This window comes from Nomascus leucogenys, chromosome 22a, assembly GCF_006542625.1.
Source record: "Nomascus leucogenys isolate Asia chromosome 22a, Asia_NLE_v1, whole genome shotgun sequence".
Lineage (NCBI taxonomy): Eukaryota > Metazoa > Chordata > Mammalia > Primates > Hylobatidae > Nomascus > Nomascus leucogenys.
In genome coordinates this window covers 108,889,318-108,902,702 of record NC_044402.1, presented here as the reverse complement: position 1 = coordinate 108,902,702, position 13,385 = coordinate 108,889,318, and the positions used below count along the sequence as shown (strand labels likewise).

Here is a 13,385-nt window from a genome sequence, read left to right as displayed (position 1 = left end):
AATGAAAAATAGTTTAATACCTTGAATAGAGCTGTATCATGATGTTCAACTAAATCCTATGAGGCATAAGAGAAAAAGTTAATATAAAATGGCATTTTAAAACAATCACAAAAATAATTTTTAGCCGTTACAATAAATATCCTCCCCAATTCTGGAGGGATTTTGTTTTATCTTTCATTATGCTGTAGTACCATCATTTATCCCTTGAAGTTATCCTTACCTGCTGTAACCAAAAACGATTGCTATAAACCATCCCTATTAATAAGGAAACTAAAATACCTACATCTAATTGTAGGTATTCATTACTTTCCAGCTCCTGAAGATTCTTCATGAGTCTTTTGTTTCCTTTCCACCTGGGGGTTTATATTGACTAATAAATGCTACAACCCCACTCCCCTGCAAGGCCCTACATGCACGGTTAAAAGCTCTTGCTTAAAAAAGGAAATAAGCTCTAATTAGCAAATATCTCCTGAGGGTCTATTATGTGCCAGACAGTTTTAGGTGCTGAGGATATAACACTAACAATTCCTGTTCTCACAATTCAGGAAAAACAAGATTCAGGTAACAAACAAAATACGTATCAGATGTTCAGTACTATGGAGAAAAATATAGCAAGAAAGAGAAGCAGAGTGCTAGGATGGGGGAGTGTCAGGGCAGGTGAAACGCGAGCAAAGACTTGTAAGACGCAAGGAAGCAACAAGCAGATATCTGGGGAATAAGCAATTCAGAGAGGGAAGAACAAGTACAAGGCTCCCAGGCAGCAACCTACCTGACACGCCTGAGGCCCAGTCAGGAGGCCAGCGGGGCAGCAGTAGGATGAGTGAAGAGAGAGTAATAGGAGGTAAGAGCAGAGAGGTCCTGGGCAGCCAGTGCAGGTAGATTAAAGGCCAGTAAATGGACTTTGGCTTTCACTCCGGGTGAAACAGACACCCTTTGGAGTGTGTAGAGCAGAGGAGTGGCCTTAGCTGATTGCCCCTTAACAGAACCACTCTGACTGCTGTGTTGAGAAGAGGCTAAAGGGACAAGGCCAAAGGGAGACTGGCTAAGGCTACTACAATAATCCAGGTGAAAGATAGCAGAGGCTCAGCCCAAAGTGGTAGTGGTAGAGGTGGTAAAAAGTGCTCAGACTCTGGATATATTTTGAAGGCAGAACCTGACGGCTTTCTCAAATTATTTAATACCACAATGGCAACTATCAATTCTTTGAACACAGACTTTTAGCTCTATCAGAAATATGTGATTATCCTTCTGATGGTTAATGTCTTGGCAAAAATTCTGACAGACTTTCAGATGCCAAAACAATGGTTAAGAGTTAGGCCAGGGCCCGACACAGTGGCTCACACTTCTAATCCCCACACTTTGAAAGGCCGAGGCAGGAGAATCACTTGAGCACAATTCAAGACCAGCCTGGGTAACAGTGAGATCCTGTCTCATATTTTTCTAAAATTTTTATATTAAATTTTTTTTTTTAAAAAGTGAGGCTGGTAGTAGATCGACCAAGGTTCAAATCATTACTCCATCACTTGAGAGCTCTGTAAGTGAATGATCGTAAGCTCTGTAAGTGAGGATAATAAGAACTATTTCATAGGGTAAAGAGTAAATAAAATAATACTGAAAGCTCTTAATACAGTCTGGTCCTCTGCATTTATAAGGGTAGAAATGGGGAATCCCACAAATTAATTCAATCTAGTAACAGTGAAAATGTTAAAAAATTCTTAAGGGATTATGAGATCTGGGATCACGCACAAGATTCCTAGGATTTCTTACCTGAAAGACGCCACCATCTGGTTATAGGAGAAATACTGGTGATAATCATGATGGATGGAGTGACCACAGGGCTCAGCGTTGGCTCTGCGAGTATACTGGTGCCCATAAAACCTAAGTTCAAGGTATTTTGCAAATGACATAGACCAGGACTCATTGGAAAGAGCAACAACTGGTGTTACCTGGAATTCAGCAAAAATAGTTTACCTAATCACATATTGAGAATCTCTTTTTCAAAAAATAACATTTTCTTTTCTTTTCTTTTGAGACGGAGTCTCGCTCTGTCGCCCAGGCTGGAGTGCAGTGGCACGATCTCGGCTCACTGCAAGCTCCACCTCCCGGGTTCACGCCATTCTTCTGCCTCAGCCTCCTCAGTAGCCGCGACTACAGGCACGTGCCACCACGCCCGGCTAATTTTTTGTATTTTTAGTAGAGACAGGGTTTCACGATGTTAGCCAGGGTGGTCTCGATTTCCTGACCTCGTGATCCATCTGCCTCAGCCTCCCGAAGTGCTGGGATTACAGGTGAGCCACCACACCCGGCCAACATTTTCTTTTCTAATACAAACGTAATACATACTGACTGCAGAAAACTGGGAAAAGAATGAGAAAGTTCAAAGGTGGGTGGACTTGGGGGTGGTGGAGGAGAGCAGCATCATCAATAAACCCACCAACAACATTAATATACTAGTATATGTTTACTTTTGATGTATTTATATATATATATACACCCATACATATACATATATACATACATACATGGACACGCACACAGCCAGTATATTTGTAAATAAAAACTGCTATAGTTTCATAATCTTTTACTTAGCAATATATCGTGAATATTTTCCCACATAAAATATTCTTGAACAACTTTTCAAATGGCTTTGGAGTATCTGGACACGTATTTAACCAATCCTTACTGATGTGCCTTTAAGACATTACAAGTTTTTCTACAAATATCCGCAATTATTCCTGTGGGATAAATTAATAAAGGTGGGAACTGGTAAGTCAAAGGGCATAAACATTTATATGATCTTTGATAATCTTTGCCACATTGTCTTCCAAAACAAGTGCACCAGTGTATACAGTCTCCAACAATATTTAAGAATATCAATTTCCCCCACTTTCTTACCCAATCCTAGGAATTAGAATTGAAATTTTTGAAATGTAATCTCCTAAAGGAAAAATTTTAAAGGGATTTTACTGATTTACGCTTATCTGACTACTAATGAATAACATTTATTTGTTATTTGTTAAGTAACCATTTGCATTAAATTGCATTGTCATGTCCTCTGCCCATTTTTCTATTATCATGGCTTATAGAAATTTGATATTACATATATTTATGTTTAGTCATATATGTTGTATTTTTCCTTGACACTATAAGTTTTTCATTTTAGTGTAACAAAACTTACCTTTTCCTTTCTAGCATAAAAAAGTAGAAGTTTTTGTTTTAAAATAAAGTGCATATAGCAAAGCATGTAAGTCATAAAGATCAAATTTAAGTTATTCATTGGTCAGTCTACCCAGTTAACATATTCTACAACAAACTATTACCAGCTAACTAATAGGAACTAAAGTCGGTAAGAATAAGTATGAAACTAAGACCAAGAATTGCTAGAAATAATTTTATGTCTGTATGTTTGCTGCTGCAGGTGCAACTTTGATTTTGCCCTTCTCTACCACTGATTAATGTAGGTCATGCTATTATTTTATATGTAATTCCCATATGTGCCTTCCAAAAGCACACTTTGAAATAACCCAATTAAGGCCAGGCGCTGTGGCTCACGCCTGTAATCCCAACACTTTGGGAGGCCGAGGTGGGCGGATCACCCGAGGTCAGGAGTTTGAGACCAGCCTGGCTAATGTAGTGAAACCTTGTCTCTATTAAAAATACAAAAATTAGCTGGGCATAGTGGCACACACCTGTAGTCCCAGCTACTCCAGAGACTGAGGCAGGAGAATAGCTTGAACTCAGGAGACACAGTTTGCAGTGAGCAGAGATCACAGGACTGCACTCCAGACTGGGCGATAGAGCAAGACTCCATCTCAAAAAAAAAAAAGAAAAAAAGAAATAACCTAATTAAGGTAATAAGTTAAATTTGGAACATTTTATCCAGATTGCAAGCAGTCTGGATTAAAATCATATATTTAAAAAAACACAATATTGGCACTAAATTTCTGCCCCAGAGTTAGAAAAGTAAAGAAAAGCACAAAGAAGAAACAAAACACATGTCCTTTTCTCAAGAACATGCATAAAAACCAGTAGAGATCAATTTCAACATGGTCTCATCTGTATGTGAATAGAAATGCTGATATAGGCTCAAATTTATTATACAAATATCCTAATATACTGCAGTTATTGCTTTACAAGTCTGTCTCCTCCCCTAGAGAACAGAAGTCATTCCTTATTCTTTTTTTCATTCCTAGGGCCCAGCACAGTATCTGGCACATAAATGGTGCTAAATGTTTGTTGAATGAATAAACAAACAAAATTGAGATATGTCAAGATACAACCTCAAGATACTTTACTGTGTAAGGCACTTGTATTTATTTAGTGACTGATACATTCCTAAGATGGGATCTTCAAAAAACGAATACTGGATTGAACATACAGCACTGGAAGGTAAAATAACAATGACAAACAGAGCTCTATAACAAATAACGAATCCAATACCATATAGGAAACCTTCTCCTCAGAAAAAAAAAACCATACAAATAAAGAAATAAATGGCAAACAAAATACAGCAATAGGGTCTATTTACCTGTTTGCAGATTCTACACCAGGAATATGTAAGAATTGTATGCTGATATCCAGGTACTGGAGAATCCAACTCCTTCAGGATTATCTGCACACAGCCTTGGCCATGAACAAAGCGACGAATATGATGTACCATGGGGGTATCACAGAACATGCTTGGACACTGATAAGAAGGCCTTTGACAAACAAAAGAACCCTTCTCACATTAAGCATGAAACAGAAATCAGAACCACTGTCAAAGTGCAGCCTGACTAGTGGACAATCTGCACAAGGTACTCATGCTGCTCTGAGCCTGCAGCTGAACATCATCTTCAGCTACAGCATGGTGATAGTTTCCATTTGTTAAGCACCTTCTATTTGCCAAACAATTTTAAAACATTTCCTTTTACCTTCTGACAATTCTAGGGATTGTTATTCCCTATAAAGGGGACTAGTAAAGTGCTTTGTCATGTAAGTGGCGAGTGATGATGCTAAGACTTAAACTGAGGTCTAGATGATTCCAACATTTTACCTCTCATTTGAATCACTGTAAAAAAACAGGTATCCGAAAAATGTTGATGGTAGGGTAATTAGATGGGCAGATATGAGGAACCTTCTGGATATGAGATCTCAGTTTAAATATGAAATAGATTACTTCTTTGAATGATATACTCTGATATGCACTATGAAAGTGAGGATCATGTAACAGTCACTTGACATCCAACTCATGTTTACGTTTTAGGTTGAAATTTTGAGCATCAAAAATGTGTAATGGAACAGAAGGAAGAAATATGTTCTTACCTGAAACAGTATCTCTCTAAAAATATTCCTAATGTAAGATCATTCTTTCCATAAAATTCCATTGTTACAATCCTAAGGAAGAGACCACCTCTTAGAAACATAAGAATTACCATGCACCAGAGACATTTCATGAGACCACAAACTGTGATTACCTATTAAATGTATGGTACTTACAATGAAGTATGAAAGCAGGTAATGTTCTTTGTTGTTATGAAACAGGTTTTAGCTCATCCAATAAAACAAGTTTAGACTTGCCACACTAAAGCACCTTTTTCACTCCCAATCCACTAGTATCTTATGAAACTAATGAGGATGCATAAACTATAATATTAATTTAGTAAAACTGATCTGAGTTAAGAAGAGGTAAAGGTTTCCTTTACAAAGGCTTAAGCCCTGTCAGCACAAGGTGTGACTCTGGTCTCCTATTCTCTTGTCCATGCCTTTACTGATTATGGAAAACAGCAGTTCTTGCTAAAGTGCCAGTTTCTAACTTTTTATCTAACCTATAAATGCTCACAAGACAGTTTGGCTATATAACTGTTGAAATCCACACCTTATTCAAGCCTTGACCTATATATAAACTCCCAGAGAAAATTCCCATGGGTTCTGCCAGTCCCAAGTCTGCCTGCTGAAGCTATACTACTAGAAGAACCCATGGGCTCACTGCTGGAAATAAGTGTTTCGGGTATCTAAAATTAAAACACAGAATATGTTTTGGCATGGAAACAGTGCCCCCAAAAAAGAAGTTATGTTCCATAGTACTTTTAAAACTAAAGGTGAACTATGTAATGTAAGGCTATGTACGTCTGTGTGAGGTTTTTGTGACAATAATCTGAAAAAAAAATTTAAAACATAAAATGTATTTCAGTTTCTATCAATCTACTTAAGTTTTAGACTAAAACCCACTAATAAAGCAAAAGGTTGACTGCTTTTATAAAAATTATGCCTGATGGAAAACCTGCCTAAATTGTACATACTATCATCAAAATGCTTATAAACAAGCTTTTTGTGTGTCAACTTTCTTTTTTTTTTGAGACGGAGTCTCGCTCTGTCGCCCAGGCTGGGGTGCAGTGGCGCAATCTCGGCTCACTGCAAGCTCCGCCTCCCGGGTTCACACCATTCTCCTGCCTCAGCTTCTCCGAGTAGCTGGGACTACAGGCGCCCGCCACCATGCCCAGCTAATTTTTTTGTATTTTTAGTAGAGACGGGGTTTCACCGTAGTCTCGATCTCCTGACCTCGTGACCAGCCCACCTCGGCCTCCCAAAGTGCTGGGATTACAAGCGTGAGCCACCGCGCCCAGCCTGTGTGTCAACTTTCTTACTTTTTTAAGTACAGGTTGGGCATCCCTAATCTGAAAATTCAAAATCCAAAATGCTCCAAAATCTGAAACTTTTTGAGTCCTGATATGATACCACAAGTGGGAAATTCCACAACTGAAACCTTTGCTTTCTGGTGGTTCAATGTATACAAACTTTGTTTAATACATAAAATTATTACAAATTTTATATAAAATTAACTTCAGGCTACATGTACAAGGTGTGTATGAAACACAAATGAATTTCATGTTTAGACTTGGGTCCCATCCCCAAGATAACTCATTAAGTATATACAAATATTTCCAAATTTGAAAAAATATTAAATCCAAAACACTTCTGGTCCCAAGCATTTCAGATAAGGGAAAGTCAACTAATACAAATTCCTCTTCTATCCCTCACTCCTAATGTACTCTCATTTACTTCTACTCATGAACAAACATGTATTTTCATATTTACTTCACAAGTTTAAAAGTTCTATCAATTCATATATGACCAGTAGTGTGCTGTGTACCTCAATACAGGTCCTAATGACTGTTTTTGTTTTTTTTTAATTGCTGGAATTCTGTTCTTAAGTGGAATAGTGTAGGGGGAAAAGAATCCTACCAAGGACTGACACAGGCACTAGGAGCATTGCTGGACTGGGCAGAAGAGCTGCTGAAGAGCACACAAAGTCTCTGGTGGTTAATGGGATTCAGACAGTCCACCTGAAAAAGAAGGAATGAATGGATGAGCAAGTGACGGCAACCACATTCAACCCCAATGTACCAAACACACTCCACTCTATTTGTAAAGCCTCCAATTATCACTGTAGGGGCTCTGGTCAAGATTTAAACTACAGGAAACTAAATATAAGGAAGAAGGGCAGTTGGTTTTTGAGAAAAGACAACCCAAAAAGTTTCAATTAAACTTAAAAATACAAAACAATGTCTAGATAGCTTGTTTTCTTAACTTACTCTTTATTTTACACAACTGCACTAAATTATTTTGGAAGAAAAATTAATTAAATATATCCATATTTAACAGTCTGAACTGATGGGATATAACATCAATCTGAGACACCCAGAAATCTAAATTCTAAAGTGTTTATTTATCTATGCTTATGGCTGTTTTTGATCATCAGAAAGCTAAAACCAGCTCTCTGTTAAAATTGAAATAGTATAGAAGCATATGAAGAAGTTCATAAAATACACAAAACTGCTCCTCCTATGATTCTACTCCACCTCCTAAGCTGAGCAGTTTGACTCTGTGCTTTTAAAATATCTATTCTTTTTGCTAGTTTACATACCTGCCCCACATACACACATCACTTCCTACCTAAGTACACACAGGGGGTTTTGTTTTTATAAATATGGAATAATGCAACACATATCAAAACATAATTTGCTTTTTAACACTTAAAATATATCATGGGCTTTATCCAAGTCATTAAATGACTTGAGATCCTGCTCATCCTTAAACTGTATCAATAAACATCTTTGTACATATATTCTTACAAAATGCAAGCACCCTTATATAAGCATACTTAATTATTTCTGCAGGATAGATTATAAAAAGTTGGAGTCCTGGGTCAAAGGTATATACATGTATGTGTAAATTAATAGAGACTTTCCTATCACTTTCTATAAATTTATACAAATGTACATATACCTACATTTGTATAAACTTACATAAAATTTATGAAAGGTGTTTTTCCATGCCATCATTAACCATGGGTCTTTTATGACTTTCCTTTTTGTCAATCTCACAAATAAAAAATTATTTAGCACCACTATTATTCAGCACTTCCTTGACTACTAGTGAAATTGAACATATACTATTTAGCACTTCCTTGACCACTGGCGAAATTGGACATCTTTTCGTTTTATTAAACAATTGCATTTCCTCACCTAGCAATGGATTTGTTAATTAGTTTTATTGCTACCATTATCAATAATGGATCTATAAACCTTCCTTAATTTGCTCTCAATTTATGCCTAAAAAGAAAAAGGTCACTGTCATAGTTAAATAACAAGGTAAAATGTTTTACGTTAAAAAAAAAAAAGAGCTAACTTTTTTTTAGAAAACAAATATATTTCCTGCTAACTTTTTTTTAAAAACACATCTATTTCCTACAATAAGCCTCCATCTCTCACTCCCTGACACAAGGATCCAGGATTATCATACCACATCCAAGTCATGTTGTCAGAAATTTTAAGCAGCTCCACATTTCCCCTTACTTCAGGGATCTTCCTAGCTTACTATAAGCTCATCTTAAAACCCTGAAACCCAGTTTCATTACAATTCTGCTTCATACATATTAAAGTAACACATAAGCCAGCAGACTCAAGACAAGAACAAAAATAGCATAGGAGAAGAAATATTTCACAAATCTGCATGCAGTCTGCCAAACTGATTTTTTTAGCCTGCCTTTGAGGAGTCATTCAACACATCCTAAATGCACAGGAGCATCAAAAAGTGGTCTGGCTCACCTTTGTTGACCACACAGCATCACTCAGAATAAGCCCTCTCTCTTCATCACCCTCGTTTTTGCTTCCTGATTTGCCACTTGAAGTACTTGATGCATCCTTTGAATGAGCAAAAGGGTCTGAATTTTTGGGCTGAATTCTTCCTCCTCTGGCTCGATAATCAGCCAGCATTCTACCCAAGCTCTGGCTATCGCCCAGATGCTCAGCAATTCTAGTGCTCACTAGCTCATGTGAGGGTAAGACTTGAATAGACTTGGCCTGAATACTTCCATTCATGCCCTGAAGTCCAGAGAGATCCCTGAGCAGCTGTTTCTTCCTCCTGTTCTCCATTTCTTTGAATTCTTTATTGAGGAGAGGAGACCAGTAAACCTGCTCTGCAAAATAATCTCGGGTAGAGCATCTCATCCCCTTTTCAGTTAAAAGAAAGGGTTCTCGGAATGTGATTACTGGGGAGATACAGAGGATCACATCTTTTAATTCCTGCTTAAAGGCCAAAGAATAAGTCTTTCGTTTATCTTCAGAGGAGGTGACTTCCTCAGTAACATATAATCCAGTGTCATCCTGTAGAGGGTCTCTAAAGGCTCTTATCTGGCTTTTGGGATCCTGCAGCACAACCGTTTGCTGCAAACTCTCCGGCTGCTCGCTGCCTAAAGCATCTTGTTGGTCATCCACAGGGAGTGGCAACAATGATTCCGGTACAGGTGCAAAGAAAGCACAAGGGAGACCCGCCGGGCAAGCTGTTGTGCTATGTTCTTGATGCTTCACAGAGGCAACAGCCTGTGGAAGATTTTTATTTTCCTGCTCACCCTTCTCAAACACAATCCTCGATTCCAGCAAACTGCTATCATCACAGGGCAGAGACTCAGGAGGGATGTCAGGATCCCAGGGGAGGGAACCTCCACCGTACTGCTCTTGGACAGCCCCCTCATGCCCTCGTCCCTCAAACCGGGAATGGAATGAAGGGTTTTGCATTAATGTGGGAGGCATAGCAAATTCATCCATGAGAAAGGATATTTCTAGTTGAGAATGATAAGCAACACAGATCATAAATATTAGGATCTCCTTAACTCGAGCCAGCTCATAATCAGAGCCTCCTCTTAGCTTGATTGTACAGCCTAAGTGCTGCGGACAACCTTCAAAAAACATCAGTGTCTTGGTTTGTTCTACAAATAAAAACAAACAGAAAGTTAAGATGGTGGAGGTGGCAATCCAGAAGTCCAAATAGAATTAATTCACTCTCTTAACATCTGTAAAAGAAAAACTCTTACATGAATAAGACCACAGTTGCCTATCCTCACTTACCCACTATTAATAGCTATTTCCTAGTAAGTAAACATTGTAGTAGTGATAAGTTAACTCTTTTCCTCAGGTCAATCTATGCTAAAGATCACTCACCAGTAGGCAACTGAAATATCTGCATATAAAATTTGTGACAAGTGCCCAGGTGTGGTTTTGTAAGCAGCTGGTCCATTGACATCACTAAATCACCTTGGGTCATTCGACTGATTCGTTCCAAAACTTGCTACAAAACAGAAAAACATTATATTACAAAACTAGAGAAGAATAAAAATCTTTGTAAATTTAATCTGGAAAAGTAATGGAGAAATTAAAAAATAACATTCACAAATTTCCTTTTTAATAAATATATGATGAGTTTTTTTATTCCAGATTCTTCTACACTTAGTTGCTTAGTAATCAATATATGCCCACTGAAACCTTACTCATATTAATAACATTATAAAAATGCACTTAAGCACCATGGATTACCACAAGATATTGTGGGGAGAAAAACAACTTCCTAGAATTGGCCCCTGTTCTGCACAGGGTAAACTTTTCAAGGGAGAGAACGTTTTCTGCTTGAGCAATTCTCCAACAAAAACAAAGGATCAACAAATACCTAGTGATTAACTAATGTCCATTTCACTTTTGGTCTTGTAGACACCAATAAGTATTAAATAATCCATTACACTTTCTTCCAGTTCCAGTCTGAAATTCTCAATCTTAATGAAATAGGTGCCATATCTTCTGTCCCACTTTCAATACAAATAGAACAGCAAAGAAAAAAAGATTCTTGTATACCTACCATATGTGCATATAAATTTAAAAGCTGTGATTTTTTTTTAAATAAAATAGAAAATTAAAAACACTCACTGACTTTACATTAATGACCAAAGTAATGCCATGTTCCAATAACATGTCCTGGGCAATCCGAGACACTGTTTTCTCAACTAGAACCAAGGTGGGTCGAACATCAACTATTCGCTGGACATAATTCTTCAAGAATTCCCTTTCCTAAGTAAGATAAATCAGAAATATTATGCCTGGTAAAATGCAGTATCTGGACATATTAAAATATCATCAGAGTGAACAGGCAACCTACAGAATGGGAGAAAATTTTTGCAATCTACTCATCTGCCAAAGGGCTAATATCCAGAATCTACAAAAAACTCAAACAAATTTACAACAAAAAAACAAACAACCCCATCAAAAAGTGGGCGAAGCATATGAACAGACACTTCTCAGAAGAAGACATTTATGCACCCAACAGACACATGAAAAAATGCTCATGATCACTGGCCATCAGAGAAATGCAAATCAAAACCACAATGAGATACTATCTCACACCAGTCAGAATGGCGATCATTAAAAAGTCAGGAAACAATAGGTGCTGGAGAGCATGTGGAGAAATAGGAACACTTTTAAACTGTTGGTGGGACTGTAAACTAGTTCAACCATTGTGGAAGACAGTGTGGTGATTCCTCAAGGATCTAGAACTAGAAATGCCATTTGACCCAGCCATCCCATTACTGGGTATATACCCAAAGGATGATAAATCATGCTGCTATAAAGACACATGCACACGTATGTTTATTGCGACACTATTCACAATAGCAAAGACTTGGAACCAACCCAAATGTCCGTCAATGATAGACTGGATTAAGAAAATGTGGCACATACTACTATGCAGCCATAAAAAAGGATGAGTTCATGTCCTTTGTAGGGACATGGATGAAGCTGGAAACCATCATTTTCAGCAAACTATCACAAGGACAAAAAACCAAACACCACATGTTCTCACTCATAGGTGGGAATTGAACAATGAGAACACTTGGACACAGGAAGGGGAACATCACACACGGAGGCCTGTCATGGGGTGGGGGGAGGGGGAGGCAATAGCATTAGGAGATATACCTAATGTAAATGACGAGTTAATGGGTGCAGCACACGAACATGGCATATGTATACATATGTAACAAACCTGCACATTGTGCATATGTACCCTAGAACTTAAAGTATAATAAAATATATATATATATATCAAGATAGCTTGACTATTATCAATCTTAGCCTAAATTTTCTTCATCCACAAATAAGTCTGTAAGCAAATTAATTCAAACACAGTAAGAATCTCATTCATCATTCTAAACTTGATTATGCTGACAAGAGTTTGAGGAGAAATTCCATTCTCCAACTAACTTTCCTTGAAAGATTTTCAATTATTAATTTAAAAGCCAAGAATCCAATTAGCGAGTTCAGAGGTTAAAAAAAACAAGAACAACAAAAAACCTAACCTCACAACTCCCAAAATAAAAGCAATTTCTAAGATTTTGTTGTTGTTTTTTTTAAGAGACAGGGTCTCATTCTGTTACCCAGGCTGGAGTGCAAGAGGTGCCGTCATAGCTCACTGTGACCTCAAAGTCCTGGGCTCAAGCAATCCTCCTGCTTCACTCTTCTAGGACTATAGGCACACACCACCATGCCTGCCTAATTTTTTCTATTTTTTGTAGAAACGGAGTCTCACTATGTTACCCAGGCTGGTCTTGAACTCCTGGCCTCAAGCAATCCTCCTGCCTTCAGCTCCAAAAGTGTAATCACCAGTGTCAGCCACTGTGCCCATCCCTAAGTTGTTTTAATGTGGTTATGAATTCTCTCCTCTACATTCTGAAACCAACATGAGTTATCCCTGTTCCTGGATCTCTGAATAAATAACTCTAACAGATGCTATTTCAGCTACTTCCTAATTCCAATTTCCCAACAGATCCTACCTAGAACAGCTACAGTTCTAGATCTAGCTGTTCTAGTACCTACAACAGCTACAGTTGAAGATCTCAAACATAATGCTAACAGAATTTTATCACAAAGGCTTAATTTCAAAAGAAATGAATATTGTGGCTCATGCCTGTAATCCCAGCATTTTGGGACGCCTCGGGCGGATCACCTGACGTCTGGAGCTCGAGACCAGCCTGGCCAACATGATGAAACCCCGTCTCTACTAAAAAATACAAAAATTAGCCAGGC

The 13,385-nt window shown here is 37.9% G+C and overlaps 1 protein-coding gene across 4 annotated transcripts in view; it reads right to left on the bottom strand.

Annotated features, from left to right (window-relative positions):
- Positions 1-13,385, bottom strand: part of PIKFYVE (phosphoinositide kinase, FYVE-type zinc finger containing) — an 88,926-nt gene that overhangs the window by 21,333 nt on the left and 54,208 nt on the right. For all 4 annotated transcript variants that reach the window (XM_030803304.1, XM_030803305.1, XM_003254011.4 and 1 more), the window contains 7 exons: positions 11,238-11,378; positions 10,482-10,608; positions 9,090-10,249; positions 7,225-7,325; positions 5,305-5,376; positions 4,529-4,700; positions 1,768-1,946 (listed from right to left, as the gene is read on the bottom strand). In XM_030803304.1, coding sequence (XP_030659164.1) covers positions 1,768-1,946; positions 4,529-4,700; positions 5,305-5,376; positions 7,225-7,325; positions 9,090-10,249; positions 10,482-10,608; positions 11,238-11,378 — 1,952 coding nt within the window. The remainder of the gene's footprint in view (positions 1-1,767; positions 1,947-4,528; positions 4,701-5,304; positions 5,377-7,224; positions 7,326-9,089; positions 10,250-10,481; positions 10,609-11,237; positions 11,379-13,385) is intronic.